The 18,814-nt window shown below is 34.6% G+C and overlaps 1 protein-coding gene across 6 annotated transcripts in view; it reads left to right on the top strand.

The window, feature by feature from the left end:
• LOC109076566 (signal peptide, CUB and EGF-like domain-containing protein 3) overlaps positions 1-18,814 on the top strand; it is a 99,908-nt gene that overhangs the window by 30,250 nt on the left and 50,844 nt on the right. For 4 of the 6 annotated variants that reach the window (XM_042713624.1, XM_042713625.1, XM_042713629.1 and 1 more), the window contains exons 4-5: positions 3,671-3,796; positions 12,730-12,855. In XM_042713624.1, coding sequence (XP_042569558.1) covers positions 3,671-3,796; positions 12,730-12,855 — 252 coding nt within the window. The remainder of the gene's footprint in view (positions 1-3,670; positions 3,797-12,729; positions 12,856-18,814) is intronic. The other 2 variants (XM_042713626.1, XM_042713628.1) reach the window with 1 other exon arrangement.

Here is an 18,814-nt window from a genome sequence, read left to right as displayed (position 1 = left end):
GTTATGGGATTGTGGGTAATTGGTTTGCATGTGGAATATGTTTGCAATTTGTCTTTGAAATCATTTAGGAGTTTCCAGTCTTCCTCCATTAAACGAATGACTTCTCATTTTCCAGCTATGGTAGGGTTGAATTGATCTGACCTTTGTGTTAAAGCCTGTTTTCTCATTTACAAAAGTGTAAAGACTTGTTGTTCATTCACAATGAACTTTAGCCATGGCTAAATTAACATTCCCCAATAAAAGAGCTTTTATTGGTGTTCATTTTATATCAAACTAAGCAGTATTGTAAAACTGCAAGCGTTTTTTCCATTTTTTAAGTGCATTGTAAGATCTGATCCTATATCACTCCATCTCTTCATTTGAATAGTTCTCCGAAAAATGAAACAGTAGACTCATGCACTTTTCCAAGCATGCATTTTCCAATGAACTGACTGAATTTTTTTTTTTTTTTTTTTTTTTTTTCATTCTGCAAAACTTGTATTTGCATTAGTGTTGAGATGCAAATACATGGTGTGTCCAAGCGGCTTGCCATATTTGATGTTGCTGATGCCAAATGGCATTGATACTTGCATGCATCGTTACTAAGCTGGACTGAAAAAATTACATTTTTGTGCTTTGAATGACTTGAATTTCAGTCTCTTTATCACACAAACATATTGAAGCCCATTTCTGCCACTATATATATATATATATATATATATATTTTGCCATTAAGTTATAAATTAAGAAATACAAAATATAAACCTGCAACTTCTACTAAAAAAAATCAGAATGATATAAACTCTCAATTGCGAGTTATATAGTCAGAATTGCAGGATATAAACTTGCAACTGCTAGAAATAAAATCAGATTTATGAGATATAAACTTGCAATTCTGACTTTTTTCTCACAATTGTGAGTTTATATCTCGTGATTCTGACTTCTTTCTCAGAATTGTGAGATATAAACGTGCAGTTACCAGTTATGAAGTCCAATTCTGAAGAAAATAAAAAACTTTTTCTTACAATTGCGAGCTTATATCACACAATTCTGATTCTTGCAATTCTGACTTCATAACTCCCAATTGTGAGTTATATCTCGTAATTCTTGGAAAAAACACCAGAATTGCAAGATGAAAACTTGAAATCAGATTTGAGAGATCGGAAGTCGAAATTACCTTTTTAAATTTTTATTCAGTGGCGGAAGCTTTCTACAAAGCTTCCATATGGACTAAAAATTTGAAATATTGTGCTTAAGTCACATAGACAACTTTGATGGTTTATTTAGAAGCTTGTGGGCATTGTGATCAGTCATAGCATGTAAAAAACTGTATGAAGATACATCTGAATTCCTCTTTTTGTTTTGTGTGGAAGTTAGAAAGCCATTTGAAAAAACTTGAGGCTGAGTAAAGGAAGACAGAAATTAAATTTTTGGGTCTTCGTGACTGGGCATCTGGACAAATGGGATTCTCACTTCAAATGTTGTTGAATGCATCATTTTCCTTTCTTTCACTGGCCTCAGCGTGAGATCTGATGAATGGTGTATTTTATAGTATTAGGGCTCTTAAGGAAAAGGACAAATTCAACTTGTTTTCTGCGCAGCGGGGAGACACTTCAGTAATGAACAAGCACTCTGGGTGCCATACTGAACTCTTCAAAGCTTTGTACTGTAAACAGCACGTGAGTAATTTAGTGACTAATGCCACCATAATGAACGTCCACCATTTTCCTGCAGCATCAGCAGAGAGATTCCCGCATTTGTAATGAAAACGTGAAGGACGTCTGTGGATTCTGGAGTGAAAACTAAGGTATCATCTTGATTAGATGTTGGTTCAAGTGTTGGCTGACAAGCCTTCAAGTGAAACGGTTGTTGTTTCTTACCAGCAGCTTTGAGGTGACTCTGTGGAAACTGGCTCGGGATTGTTGGAGCTCTAACCCTGTAATAATCTTTAGTCTCCTGCTTTGATGGGCATCTGTTCCCCACAGCAGTGAGACAGAACTGTACTGTGATGACAGATTTGACTGTTCAAACTGTGTGGAATCACTTTTTTTATTATTATTTAAACAGTTTTGTACTTATTTTGATTTTGCACAACACATCCTCATGTTCAACACATAACTGCCAAAGAGCTATCAGAATTTACTGCATAATTTGATTTATGGCTGGGCGGTTTGACTCGGGCCTGTAAGAAACCACTTAATACCCACTCAGAACACATAACAACCCTGATACCACTCAGAACACCTTAGCAACTGCATATCAATGCCCTGGAAACCACTCAGAATACCTTAACAACTGCATAACAATGCCCTGGCAAATGCTTAAAACAGCTTAGCAATTGCATAACAATGACCAAGTGCATGTAAGTAAGTGCATGGGAACACTCTGGCAACCAACAAAAACTCAACCACTCTGAACACCTTAGCAACTGCATAGCAGTGCCAAGGCAACCACTCTACGCATCTTAGCAACTGCATAGCAACTCCAACCACCTGCCAACCACTCAAAACACCTTTGAGGTGCCCTGGAAGTAATTTAAAACAACTTAGCAACTGTATAGCAACACCCTGGGAACTATCCAGAACACCTTGGCAACCCCTCAAAACACCTTAGAAACAACTGCATAACCATGCCCTGGCAGTCACCCAGAAAATCCTTAACAACTGCATAGCAACAGCCTGGAAACCACTCAAAACACTTTAGCAAATGCAAAGTAACTCCTTGTCAACCATCCAAAATTGCATGGTCTGGTAACCACATAGCCTACAAACCAACACAAATGCAAAAAAACACCCTACATAGCAACATCCCGGCAACCACTCAAAACAAACAACCAACCACACAACAAAAAACACCCAAACACCCAAAAAAACCACCCAAAACAACATAAAAACCCTTAGAAACTTTATAGCATCACCTGACCAACCACCCAAAACACCTTAACATTTGCATAGCAACACCCTGGCAACCACTCTAAACACCTTAGCAACTGCATAGTAACACCCTGGCAACCATTCAAAGCATCTCAAAAAACTTCATAGCAACACCCTGGCAATTACTCCAAGCATCTTAGCAACTGCACAGCAACAACTGGCATACCACCCAAAACACCTTGCAACCATTCAAAACACACCCTCAAAACAACCAAAAAAAATATCATCAAGCACACCAACATCACCCTAGCATCATGCTGTCAAATTAAACATTAAAACCTCAAACACATTTAACACCACATGATGGACTTCAAACTAGATTCTTTTACTTCCTGAACACGAAGAGTATTAAAAGATGTTCTTTTGTTAGAGTAACCAGGACAACCTCACTGACCTTTATCAGGACAGAATGTGTTTTTGTTGTCAGGCTAAGGCAATACGCAGCAGCAGCAGCTGCAGTAGCAGTTCGACTGTAGGAAATGCCAGAGCGCTGCTGAAGGAGTTTGTCTTCGGTCCCAGAGGTCACAGCAAAATGAGATGCTGAAGGCCTCACAATCACGTCTAAACTGGGATCAGTTCTGCCTGTTTGTCATCTCTCCTCCTCTGACCAGGTTTTCAGTGGAATTGTGAAATGAATTTGCTCTGCCATGCTGGATCAGCAGCTTTTCGCTTGACTGTTTCTATTTACTCGCCCGAGGAGAAAACATCGGTTTTTCTCCAAATAGCGACTTGAAGCCTCTTGATTTCCTTTCTCTCAGCAGATGTGGACGAGTGCGCCGAGGCCCTGGACAACTGCAGTATGGATGCCATCTGTCAGAACACCCTCAAGTCATACAAATGCATCTGCAAATCAGGATATAAAGGCGACGGGAAGCACTGTGAAGGTGAGCAACGCTTACTTAAAGATGAAGATGCAAAAACATGCAGAACAAATGAGGTCAGAATACAAGCACTTGATTCTGTATATTTAGAAGCAGTGTTGGGTGTAATGCATTCCCAAGTAAATTAATTACTTTTCTCTTGAAAAAGTAAGGGATGACCCTTAATTTGTCTGTAATTTAATTACAGTTACTTCTTATGTAATTGCATTAAACACTGTAGACTATAGAACAATTCTAAATAAAACCAGTGAATCTAGCATCAGAATTTAAGGTCTAATGCTAAATTCGTGGTTGGAAATTAACAAAGGCTTGAACAAAAATGCCCCACAAATTTAAGATAAAGGGGCAAAAATTGCCCCTGCATAATCTTTTATGGCTGTCGCGATGAAAATGAAATGTGGAATTACATTTAGATCAGCGTCTATTTCATCAGATTGCTTTTTTTATGCGTTGTTTTTTACACCGTTGAGCCTTTTAACCAATCACACACGTTTCTGTTGAGCTTGTGAACGCAATTTCCAATCAGAGGTGTTTAGATTAGTCAGCGATAAAAAAGTGTCCTTGTGAATTCTCATCATAAACAATGATGTGCAGAAAAGATGCAAGTATTAAGAGATTCCCGGTAATTTTGTAGCTTCAGTGATTATGACAGGAGTTTTTGCATAACTTGCGCTAGACTAGCCATGTTTGTCTGTGTAAGTAATTGGTTAAATTTAAGTATTTGGCATTAAATACAGTACAGATACAAATATCTTAATAAAAAAAAAAAACATGTCATCCAAGATGCTAATATCTTTCTGTCTTCAGTGAGGAAAAAAAAAAAAAAAAAAAAGGTTTCTGAGGAAACCATACCAGGATTTTTCGCCATATAATGGACTTCGATGGGAACCAATGGGTTGAAGGTCCAAACTGCACGACAAGCATTTGTGGTTAAAAAGTATATAAATTTTTTTTTTTCTTTGTTAGAAAATGACTGATTATTTCACTAGATAAGACTCTTATTCCTTGGCTGGGATCGTGTAGAGCTTTTTGAAACTGCAATTTGGACCTTCAGCCTGTTGATCCCCATTGAAGTCCATTATATGGAGAAAAATCCTGGAATGTTTTTCTCGCGACTGAAGACAGAAAGACATGAACATCTTGGATGACATGGGGATGAGTAAATTACCAGGAAATTTTTATTCCAGAAGTGAACTAATCCTTTAAATCAAGATACATTTACTTGAGAAGAATTTCTGAAATATGTAGCAAAATCAAGTGTTTACGCTTAAAACAAGAAAAAAATATATGCCAATGGCGTGAGATAAATGAACTTAATTTAAAAGGTAAAACAAGTTTATTTTTCTTACATCTTTAAATTTTTTGCGGCATTAAAATGCAAAAACCAGCAACATTATAAACAAGCAATACACATAATAAAATGAAATACAATTTCCAAGCTGTGTTTAGGATCAAACTGCATAAGAGAATATATATTTAATTTGGCTGTCAATTTAAGAAGTTAGTGCACTTAAGTATTAAATATAATGCAAAAAATTATATATATACATACTTCAGACAGATAGTTTAACTCAGCCGTAGGTTTTGTTTTCCACAATAATGAATTATCTTAAATATTAACTTGAATTTAATGGCATATCATGTAATTAATTAGATTTTTATATATTAATTGAAAGGACTCATTTTGGATTAAATCTATGTATCTTACCCCACTGGCAAACTGTTTCTTTATTTTCAAGCCCAAATCTCGCCAAACTTGAGGTTTAAACCATGTGAAAACAGTTTGCCAGTCGGGAAAGAAAAATAAACATGATTCAGATCTTAATATCTTATGCTTCTCAAATATATTTATCTTGTTTGAGCATGGTCAGATATATTTTCTTGGAAACCAGACAGAATTACTGATTAAGAAGCGGTTGTTTTTGCCATGTAGTCTATAATTAGATCACTCTGGTTAATACTGTGTGTGTGTGTGTGTGTGTGTGTGTGTGTGTGTGTGTGTGTGTGTGTGTGTGTGTGTGTGTGTGTGTGTGTGTGTGTGTGTGTGTGTGTGTGTGTGTGTGTGTTCAGACACTTCAAGGTGTTCTTCTCCATGTCTTATTTCTGCAGTTCCTTGGCTTCATTTTCAGATTTCCCTGAGGGAAGGGAAATAGATGTTCAAATGCAAAATTAAAAAGATGACAGACTCAATTCTTTGCCCTTTGGACGTGAAATAGAGCATGCAATTTCTTACATGTTACCGATAACTTGGACTTGGCCTTGTAATTACAACACAATCCCAATCACATCAGTGCAGGGCCAGCAATTATTATTTTCTGTTTCTATTTCAGGAATTTATTTCAAGGGGCATTTTCTACCTTCATATGGGCATTTTTTATTATTACACCATTAAATGTATCTTCATTGTCTTTTATGTCAAATATTTAATTTTAATGCATTACTTCAATCAATCAAAATACTCTAAACTGTTACCTATAAAAAAAAATCAACAACAGCCATCTTTACACAAGGAACTGAAGCATCTTATATGCCATTATGTGTATTTACACAGACTGTTTAATGCTGCTCAGAGGTGGCAGCATTAAAATTATCATATAATCTCAACTTAACTAACCATAATTAGTTTATTCAATAAATGCTTTTATCAGTAATTGCTGAATGAGTAATGTGATATATGCTCCACTAGTAAATCTTCTACTTAACATTAATCTTGTGCAAAACAAAAACTAACTAAATAAAATAAATAAAAATAAATAAATAAATAATTATATATAACTTAATTTGGCAAAGCATACTAGTAAATAGAAATCCCAGCCCATTTTTAGTTAAATTTAAGTTTGTCTAAATAAAAAGAAACCAAATCCATTAAACTCAAACAGTGAACCATTTCAAATGAAAATGTGTCAGTTTCATGAACTCAAAAAAAAAGAAAAGAAAAATTAAATATTTTTTTTATATTTTATAAACACTTTTTATAAAATTTCAAATTAAATTAAAACTTTTTCAATTTTAATTAAAATTTTATATACACTTTTCATTTAATTTTCATTTTCACTTCAATTGCCGTAATAGACTTACGGGGCATTCTTTGCTCCTCAGTCTTAAATTTGAGGAGCATTTTGTTGCTTTTAGACAGCTCATTCATCTATGTCAGTGGTTCTCAGCACACAGTAACAGTACAAAGATATGGTCGTATCTTGTTTTTTCATGGCCATTTGCATTTAGGGGAAGTTTTTGCAGCTCAATTGTGTTTGGAGAGGTGAATGCTGCTTTTGGACCCACTTAGCCAACGTGATCCTTTCTGGATACAAACATCCTAAGCCCAGGCTAAACACTGGAAAGTGAACGAGTTCTGGAATGTTTGCACTGTGTTAAAACGGCACTCCTGACTGAACCGGGATCAGTCGCGTAAAGCCCTTGATATGGTGTGGAAACACAAATGTGCGCTGGGGAGATATGAGCATCGCTGTTCAAATATACTTCACCACGTGCAAAAAGACAAGCAGCAGAACCGGATCCTAATCCTCTGAAAGCAATTGCAAAACTCTTGATAGCTATTTGCTACAAATAACGTGGGCTTGGGGTAAATAACAGGCCTGAGCCTTGAGAGAGCAGCGTTCGCCTGTTTGGATGGTCACACTTCTTAACTAGCTTAACCAGCAAGGGCTTTGTGTCTTTATATCTATTTATATTTAGGCACAATTTATAGATCTCCAAAATAATTTCAGACATTTAGACATAAAGCTTTAGATCAAAAGGTTTTTTAAGATCATGAGGAACATACATTCAGCCAAATTTGTGTGAAAATGTAACTGGTGTATATGTAAAGTAAAATTTCAAAATACAAACTAACAATAATTATAAAATAATATTAACTTATTGCTTTTAGCTTATTTGGAGTTTGTTTCAATTGTCATGGGTGTGATCAATGAATTTTGCACAAATGGAAATGCATGAAAATGACAATATACAATTTATCACAGATAGATAGATAGATAGATAGATAGATAGATAGATAGATAGATAGATAGATAGATAGATAGATAGATAGATAGATAGATAGATAGATAGATAGATAGATAGATGTTTTAGAATATTATATTATATTTTAATTGAATATTTTAAGATCACAATTTCTTGATTTAGGTCATTATTACTTCCTTTTAGCTTATTTGCAGCTTGTTTTAATTATCTTGTGGTGTGACTATTTTACACATGTTCAATGTGAAAATGCACATAAATATTATTCAAGATGTATGTATTATTTTATAATACTATTAGGACTGTCAATTGATGGAAATGTTTAATCAAATTAATTACTAGATATGGCAATTAATCAATTGAATTAATCGCACATCAAATTTGGCTGATAAATCACCCCCAAATAAATCTTTTTTTCTTTTTAGAAAAGAAAGTTTTTATTTTCTGATTATTTACTATCCCTTTAATGAATATGATTTTTGTTTGTTTTTATTTTCTGATTATTTTAATATGTAAATAGATTTTTTTTTTCAAGAAATGATACTCTAAGAAACTAAAACTGTCTTAATAAATGTCTTAAGTCATTCATTCATTCATTCAGTTTGTTCAAATGGCTGATTCATTCAAGAATGACGTAAATGGCTCTCTTTATGAATGGGCCATTGAATCATTGCTTCACATGATTCATTTAAAATGTGGATTCATTCAGAAATTGTGTCTTGCTCGGAGACACACAACTGTCCTGCTGTGGCTTTAATCATTTTTGGCAAAACTGAGCAAAGAACAGACAAAACTGTGTCTAAAATATAACCCAATATTAAGGTCTTATTTACTGAACTGTATAAAATACATATCACATTTGCCCTGTGTGCTGTTTGGGACAAGAACAGCACTTGTGTGATACTCGTGTGATATTGCTGAACTATATTATATGATATAAATGTGAGACAAAAACTCATACGGGGCATTTTTCCCCCAGTCTCTTGAATTTTAGGGGCATGTAACTGCATTTTATTGGCTCCATCACGCAGTGAGTTGTTGCCCTGCCTAACATTCATCACCAATCAACAGTATAGGTGTACTGGAGTTGAAGCAGCGCTGCGCAGACTGAACGTTGTATGACATCAAAGTACCACGAGAGCTATAGAGAGCAGACGGTTTGAGTAAAATACACCTATAATGAAATATAAGGTGGGGCAGGGGCGGGCCTGGTACGTTAATTGTGTAAAAAATTTTAACACGTTATTTTTTCCCATAATTAATTAATTAAATCAACGCGTTAAATTGACGGACCTAAATATTAATTTCAGAAGGTGTGAAAATTTTGTGATTTTGCATCACACTTTGCCGTGTGAAAATGAACCGCACCAAGAATAAAAAGAAACATCATAATTTTAATCCCTGTTTTGGAACACAACTATCAATCTATAGGTGTGAAAGCACCCTAATTTGTCGTTTTATATGTAGTATATTTCTGATGGATGCTGTTGTCAACCCTAAACCAACCTTAATCATAAATTGTTGGTCTTTTCAGCAAGGCCTATCCATGCAGACAGTTCTAGATGTTTTCAGGTTTATTTTGCATTGTTCAATATATATGTACACAGTAAACTCCATCATCTTAATATCGTCTTAATAGGCTATTTATTATGTCTTTTGGATGCAGAATGAACACATCTCAGCCTGAAAGGAATGACCCGTAAACAATATGACCATTATGAATAGTGCAAAACGCTTTTTTTCCTCCACTTCTCGAAATTGCCTGTGCTGTAGATCGTTCGGCCTCATATGGAGATGCATTAGCCGAGGTGAAATAGCTTGTAATTCGAAGTAAAGAAGCTGCAGAACAAAAAAAATACAAAAGCAAAAGTGCAAAGACTTTGTACTGTGTTGGAGGTGGGATAAAAAGCATTCAGGAATAAAGACAAATAAAGTGTTGTACTCCAGACAGCGAGCATTTCTCTCCATACTCATTGAGCCCAGACAACTACAAAGCAGAGCAAAGGAGTCTGGGTAATTAGTGCTCAATTGGGCATCAAATGATAGGGGATGGCCTGCATCCCCCTCCACAGACATACACTTGTCTCTCTGGGTTGTAGATGTTTATTCAGCTGCTCTTGCCATCCAAACATAAGGCATAATTCACTATAATCACCACAGTTACCGGCACACAGAAGCTCATATTGAGCAAAATAAATTAATTAGGATCAAATAAACAAACCTGTTTTGTTGCTGTACCTTTAAGACTTATGTAAATGACCTGCATGTCCATGTGAATGCTGATTAGGTGTTAATATGTAAAAGTGGGAGGTCATATGTTAATGAGCTCTTGGTTGTGTTTATAACTGACCATTTCTACTTAAGTTGGTTTTCGTAAATGTTCTGCTTGAACAGAGGTGAAATCTTTACACTGTGAATATTTACTTTTCATATATTATATAACATTTATTATATACATTTTAAATTAATGGAATGTGAAATATTTTATTATATATAATTTTATAATATTTATACAACAGTTCTTTTTGCTTCTCGAATCTGATTGGCTAAGAGCTTTTTCTAGAGGTGTGATATTCATGACATTGGAACTCCAACCATTTCACCATTTGTATCACTCCACTTGCAGTATTTCTCACTAGTGATGGGAACCGGTTCTTTTCCGTGAACTGGTTCTTTCGGAGAGTTCGTTTCAGTGAACTGGTTAAAAAAAAAATGGTTCAGTGGTTCTTTTGCGTCTTCACGTAATGATGTCAATTCTATCATCCTGGCAAATGAAAATACATTCAAACACAGTCAAATAAAGTAATTTGTAATCATAACCATCGTCATCATCTTGGATAAGTTTCTTACATTTACGTTTTGCAAAACTGGCACTGATGTGCAAACACGGATGTCAGATATGAAAATAAAGAAAGTGAAGTCTTCATCATCCGTACAAAAATCCAGCTCATAAAGCTTAAAATATAACATGCATACACAATACTAAATAGTAAAATTTATTTACAAGTTTTGGCAGAACAGTTATTGCATGTTCATCATGTTAAAATGTTGTTTAATAGAACTATTTGCACTTTCCAGTAAGTCTGATTTGTTAAACTATCATCATAAACTCATCAAATTCACCCCCTCATTCATGTCCTCGGTTTACTCATGCTCATAGTATATTAATATCAGCACTACATCAGTTTTAACTTCACGCATGCTCAGTATCTCCAGTTGATTGGTTCTGAGTTTGTTGAAGTGTCCGAAATGTCGAACGTGTCTGAAAGGAACAGTTCTCGGTTCAGTGTAGTGGTGATTCAAGAACTGTTGACTCGAGAACCGCACGCATGCTCAGCGGTTCTCTCAGTCTGCACAGCATGTTTCAGTGCTGTTGGAGTTAGAGGAGTAACATATACTCCGGGATATTGGTTTATTTAGAGTCGCAGGGACTGTAAGGCATGTCTGAAAGTGAGAAATTTTAGAATATTGTGGATCAGTGCTGACTCAAGATGCCAACTGTTTTGAACGAGAATGTACTTGTTTAGACTTCAAATATGCGGTTTGTTAATAAAGATAACGTCTATCTGAAAATTTGCTTCAACGTTTTTGGAGATGTGAAATCCAGGGCGTCAGCGACTTTTCAGCGCTCATGAACCCGCAGAGAGCAGCCTCACCTCGGCCAGATCTTCTGGAATTTGCCGCTGTCTCCAATGTCTCTACAGTGGTTAAACATGAGAAATGGTGTGTGTGTTCGTGATAGTGATTTTAGTGACATTGTTATGCCATTAGATGGCGACCAAGAGACAGATTTTTGAGTGAGTCTGCAGTAAAGACTTTTATATTGAAAGAGACTGAAACAGGGTTGTAAACAAGTTCTTTTTACTTTCAACAACATTCAGATGCAGGTAATCACACTCGCTCAGTCCATCTCTCTCCTAATACTCTACATAATACAGTGAGCTTTTAATACAGTGATACAATAAGTTTTCAATGGAGCAGCTCAACATTCCTTCATTTCTAGTTCTAAAGTTACGTTTTTGAAATAGTAACGGATCTTGAGTTCAGCAGTTAGAAATTTGAATCTGTGGAGGAATGAAGAAGTTCTGCACTAAAAAGAGTTTTTAAGGGTTTTTTTGTTGTCTCTCTTTTTATTAACATACTTGTTCCTTCGAACTGTTGTATAAATGCAATATCACACTCATAGCCATGCGATATGAGAGTATATTGGCACCATGTGATTGCATGCGGCCTTGTGCTGCTAATTGTGTGATATTGCTCATATATATATATGTTTATATATAATGTTTGTGTGTGTATGTAAGTATTATATGTTTACGTATTTTTATGATTGATAAAATGTAATATTTGTACATGGAATATATATGAAAATATTAAACATTACTAAATGTTAAAATGTTATTATTAAATTTATTTAAATTTATATAATTGTCTGATTATAATTGTATCTATTAATATCAGTTGGTAAGATTTTGTTAATATCTGCTTGCCAAGGCTGAATTTACTGATCAAAAATCAGTAATATTATAAAATATTTTTGTAATTTAAAATAACTGTTATCTATTTGAATATATTTTAAAATGTAATTTATTTCTGTGATCAAAGCTGAATTTTCAGCATCATTACTCCAGTCTTCAGTGTCACATGATCCTTCAGAAACCATTCTAATATGATGATTTGCTGCTCAAGAAACATTTCTGATTATTATCAGTGTTAAAAAGAGTTGTGCTGCTTCATATTTTTGTGGAAACTGTTAGACATTAGATCTTTTTGCTGAAAAGAAGGTTAAAAAAATAACAGCATTTATTTGAAATATAAATCTTTTGTAATATTGTAAATGTCTTTACTGTCACTTTTGATCAAGTATGAAGAAGACCCCAACATTTTTGGCGTCAAAAGAGCCATGATTTTCTGTGATATAATCTGTTTAACATTTAATGTGATCGTTCTTGCAGATATCGATGAGTGTGCCAGTGAATATAATGGAGGATGTGTCCACGAGTGCATCAATATCCCGGGAAACTACAGATGCACGTGTTACGACGGCTTTCGTTTGGCCCATGATGGACACAACTGCCTGGGTAAGCCATGGTTTCTTTACATTTGGGACAAAGTTGCACAAAACAAAACCTGCTAGTGTGTCAGTGTGTGTGTGTGTGTGTGTGATGATCTGCGTCCTCTCAGGACTTCATCCCACTCAAGACAAACAAACATGATTGCTGGAACCCAACGTATATGGTTGATATTCAGGCATCACGACCGCGACTGTGGCCCAAAACGCTGTCACTCTATCCTCTGTGTCAAAATGAAGCGGTTTACGTGGTTAACCCATAGAAGAGAGCGATAAATCCGTCAGATTTGGGCTGGGACTGCTGAGCACACAGTTCTGTGGTATTAATTGTATTTTCAGACTGTGTGAGCTCACGTTTTTGACGTTCGGTGGCTCGTATGCCCAGTCGTTCCAGGTCAGTTAAATCAATCTGAGGGGAATGTGTGTGTGTATGGGTGCATTTGTGTGGGAGATTTACATCGGGTTGCAGTCTTATACTGACCTCGATGCTTTAACTCAAACCAGATGTCCGGCACTTCAAACAATCAGCACAATGAAGATGTGAAATTGCTGCTTTGCTGTGATCGGTGGGTTTTCACTGAGTGTTTGTGTGGGTTGTACTCACAACGCGTGGTGCCAAACACTGTTATTTCACCCCATCGTGGACATTTAAAGGTCCCGTCTGCAATTTGTAGAAACACATTTTTCTCTGGCGGAGTTTGAAGCAATCTTATAAATATCTAAACAAAATTAAATCAAAATGCTGAATTTTAGAACCAACTCTCATTAGATTTGAAAGTTTGATTCAAATTTAAATGGAATTTATCACATCACATGGAATATTGCATTGGAACAGTTTACAGTTAAAAAAAAATCAGAACAACAGAGTAAATTTTGTTAGACCAACACATGTTGTGGCAAACCATAAATTAATTTTGTAATTTTTCTTTTTCTTTTTATTCTCAAAACACAAAAAGTCCAAATGAGTGATATAATTATTTATGTTTTGTCTCAAAATGTGATTTGGAAATAAATTTTCCATGATTTATTAAATAATTTTCTCAATGAAAAAAATTATAATTCATGAACAAAAACATTTTATAACATGATATTGATGTACCATTTTTGTGGTAATGCGATGTCTGATTTTAAAATGGGTTTTAAAGGATGAATTTTGAGATTTTAAGTTTTCAGTTGATATATCATTTCTGATTATTTCTAAAGAGTGACAGAGAAAAAGGCAACGAAGAAGACTTTTTTTTTTAACAAGGTCAGAACTCCTGTTATGATGTAGGTTTTTGAGGGTGCACTCTTGTCATAAATTAATCTATTACTTTTCCTACATAATTTTTAACAAAAAAACATTGGTAAAATATCTATTTAGGAGTCTTAGACCTTTCCAACGATATATAGTTTGTCAAGATTAGATAAGGATCTAGTGAAGTAAACGTACGCGTCCTGTATACGGGACGGGGTGACAGTTAACAAGTTAAGATAACTTTTATTAAAAAAAATAAAAATAAAAATCACATATTTGAAAAAAAATAAAAAATATACAAAAGAAAAATTAGATATAACATAGAACAAAAAAGAACATCACATATGTTTTTTAAAAAAAAATCTTTTGCAGTTTTTTTATAATGTCGCTATCCTAAAATGAAAACAATCTGCAAAGTTGTTAATCAAAAAAGTGCATGATAAATAAAGATATTGTCTCTCAAAAGAGAGAGTCGGTTCTGACTTGTCTTAACAAGTCGTTATACAGGTGCATCTCAATAAATTAGAATGTCATGGAAAAGTTAATTTATTTCAGTAATTCAACTCAAATTGGGAAACTCGTGTACTAAATAAATTCAATGCACACAGACTGAAGTCGTTTAAGTCTTTGGTTCTTTTAATTGTGATGTTTTTGGCTCACATTTAACAAAAACCCACCAATTCACTATCTCAAAAAATTAAAATATGGTGACATGCCAATCAATTAATCAACTCAAAACACCTGCAAAGGTTTCCTGAGCCTTCAAAATGGTCTCTCAGTTTGATTCAGTAGGCTACACAATCATGGGGAAGACTGCTGATCTGACAGTTGTCCAGAAGACGATCACTGACACCCTTCACAAGGAGGGTAAGCCACAAACATTCATTGCCAAAGAAGCTGGCTGTTCACAGAGTGCTGTATCCAAGCATGTTAACAGAAAGTTGATTGGAAGGAAAAAGTGTGGAAGAAAAAGATGCACAACCAACCGAGAGAACCGCAGCCATATGAGGATTGTCAAGCAAAATAAAGTATTTGAGTGAACTTCACAAGGAATGGACTGAGGCTGGGGTCAAGGCATCAAGAGCCACCACACACAGATGTGTCAAGGGATTTGGCTACAGTTGTCGTATTCCTCTTTTTAAGCCACTCCTGAACCACAGACAACGTCAGAGGCGTCTTACCTGGGCTAAGGAGAAGAAGAAATGGACTGTTGCCCAGTGGTCTAAAGTCCTCTTTTCAGATGAGATCAAGTTTTGTGTTTAATTTGGAAACCAAGGTCCTAGAGTCTGGAGGAAGGGTGGAGAAGCTCATAGCCCAAGTTGCTTGAAGTCCAGTGTTAAGTTTCCACAGTCTGTGATGATTTGGGGTGCAATGTCATCTGCTGGTGTTGGTCCATTGTGTTTTTTGAAAACCAAAGTCACTGCGCATCATTTACCATGAAATTTTTGGAGCACTTCATGCTTCTTTTCTGCTGACCAGCTTTTTGAAGATGCTGATTTAATTTTCCAGCAGGATTTGGCACCTGTCCACACTGCCAAAAGCACCAAAAGTTGGTTAAATGACCATGATGTTGGTGTGCTTGACTGGCCAGCAAACTCTCCAGACCTGAACCCCAGAGAGAATCTATGAGGTATTGTCAAGAGGAAAATGAGAAACAAGAGACAAAAGAAATGCAGATGAGCTGAAGGCCACTGTCAAAGAAACCTGGGCTTCCATACCACCTCAGCAGTGCCACAAACTGATCACCTCCATGCCACGCCGAATTGAGGCAGTAATTAAAGCAAAAGGAGCCTCTACCAAGTATTGAGTACATGTACAGTAAATGAACATACTTTCCAGAAGGGAAATATATATATGCGTAAACATACTGTATATATATATATATATATATATATATATATATATATATATATATATATATATGCATAATAGAAATATTAAATATACTATTATAAATATATTATTATACATTTTAATTTGGGATAAAATATTTTCACCATATTTATTAGTTTCTTTTTTGCCAATATTCTATTATTTTCTGTATTGCATTTGTATTTGTATTTTCGCTAATTAGTATTGAAAATATTGAAAATCCCAAGTTATATTTGGGATAAAATATTTTAATATTTTATATTAGAAAATATATAGTTTTTTATATGTCCTGACAATACCATATATGTTTGGTATATGATAACATGATTTTCTGGTATTCAATATTGAAAATATAAATGTTGCATACTCAGATAGCTCTGAATTGCTCTTGCTTCATTTCGTCACACACACGAACGCTTTGTTCCAATCCATTTAGTGTGAGTCTCATGTTTTGTTGTGGATGATTTGTGTAGCTGTATGGATGAGCTGTACCCGTGTACGAGCCTCTGATTGTCTCTATCTGCCCACCGGCAGCCGCTTTTGATATCCGAGTGTGTCTGTTGTCTCCCTTCACTAACTCATTTGTAACTCTGCGTTCTGTTCTTCACAAATGAACGCTTCACACAGATGAACTGTGGCTAAAATAAACAACCCACTTCTGGAGGATCTTTAATCTATCGACTCCCAGTCTCTTTCTTCCCAAGGTTTCTTTAGGATACTAAGTAACTTTTGCTCCAAGGTTAGTGTGTGTTGCTTTTAGAAGGATGGAAAGTCAAAAATCTTGTAATCTGTGCAGAAAAGACAACTTTGTGTGGAATCTGCTTTACTCCGGGGGGTTTGGATCTGTTTAATCTTATTTTTTCTTGCCTTCAGAGTTCATAGGCAGATTGGAAATGCCATTTGAACTTGCACATTGCTCACATTTCTAATTATTATTCAATAAAGCAATTGTATGGTACTCTATGTACTTGAATTGAGCGTTTCTCTTGGTTTCTCCCGGTAACGGAGTGATGTTATGAGGAATGCTGATGAAAGAAGACAATGTTGATTTTCGTCTGTTTATTTCATGCAATCAATGTGCAGGTTGCGTCTGTAAGGGGCGTCTAACATTGATTTTGAGAGAGATTCGTTCACAGATGCATCTTTGAGAAACTGTGAGAAATGGCCTGCTGATTGCGGCGCTTGTATTGATGTTCCTCGTCCTCCTGTTTTTCTTCTTCTCCACAATTTTCATCAATTAATTCAGCTCGAACAGCCCTCCATTCAAGCCTTTTGTAAATCATTTCAGCCTTTGTTCTGCCTTCTGTATTTTGTGGTACTTTTTTAAAATAAATATTATGATTAAAGTTTGAAAGTCACCCACTCATTTTTTTTTTTTATGTTCAGCATTAAAAATGTAACAATTATCAGTGACAACAGTATTATATTGGCATATTGAATTGAATTATTTTCATCTATTTTACTAACAACCAAAAATTATTATTTTTTTTTTCAATATATCAGTTATTAATTTTGTATTTATTTTTATATTAATGTATTAATATTTTTTTTCTGTAATTATAATTTATTATTTTTTTATGAATATTCATTATTAATTTAGTATTGATTTAGTATTATTAAAATGTATTAAATATTTTAGTTTATTTGTTAATTTAAATGCATTTATGGGGTAAACAATGGGATAAAAATTCTAAATTCATCATCAAATTAAAACTGCATAATATTTAATTGAAATTGTTCTTTTCATATATTGAACTATTTAAACACTGTACACTGAAAAAGGGGCACAAAAATACATTTAAAGTGACTTTTATGATGCCAGTTTATTTTCACTTTAAAACCTAATCACTTCAACATAAATTATTATAATAAAAATAACAAAAATATATTTTTAATTATATATATATATATATATATCTATATATATATATATATATATATATATATATATATATATATATATATATATATATATATATATATATTATATATATATATATATGCATAGATAAATATTTGCTAAAATAAAATACTCCTAATTAAATAGAAAGCCTTAAATATACAAAGTAATAAAAAAATTACTAATGTACAATGGATAAAAACAGTTTGAGTGATTGATCGTCTTGAACATTCAATGAGGCACAGAGGAAGGAAAGAGTGAGAAAAAAGGAAGAAGTAGAGAACCGGAAGGAGGAATAAGAGAAGGAGAGAGAGAGAGAGGTAATTCTTCAACAATGAGGAATACTCGCAGGAGATTTTTTAAAGAAATGTTTTAAGTGCAAATAGCATGAGCTCTGCTCCGGGTTTCACGAGAATCCTTTTCCTTTTCCAAATATTTGCTTTGGACGCGGGCCGCGATCTGCACTTAACACATGCCGCTAACGCCGTCCGCTGACCAGCACAGCTTCACCAAACTCAAAGGCGGCAGGAAATCATGGGTTTGTTTGGGTTTGAAGCACATGTAAAGATACTAATGCAAGCTCTGTGCAAACAGACAGCTGTTATGGATGTTGCCATATGTTAAATGCTTTCCAAATGCTTAGGGGCAACAGATACATTAGTAGTAAATGTAGATGCTTTTGATGGTCAGTTTCACTCATTGTGATCTAAAATCTGTCAATATGCATTACAATTTATAATGCAATACAAGTGCAACGCATTTCAATCTCAGCATTGCTAAATTGTTGTAAAATTGTCATCTGTTTTCTTTTGTGTCAACTAATGATATTGTAGAGTGCCTTAAGAATAACAGATAAGATTAACAGTTAATAACTGATCTGATTTCCTTGATTTTTACTGCTACAATAAAAAAAAAATCATATTAATACAATGCCTTTTCTTTACATACAGTACTTGCATG

This window comes from Cyprinus carpio, chromosome A23 (assembly GCF_018340385.1).
Source record: "Cyprinus carpio isolate SPL01 chromosome A23, ASM1834038v1, whole genome shotgun sequence".
Classification (NCBI taxonomy): domain Eukaryota; kingdom Metazoa; phylum Chordata; class Actinopteri; order Cypriniformes; family Cyprinidae; genus Cyprinus; species Cyprinus carpio.
The sequence above is the reverse complement of the archived record's forward strand: the minus strand, read 5'-3'. Positions and strand labels throughout refer to the sequence as shown.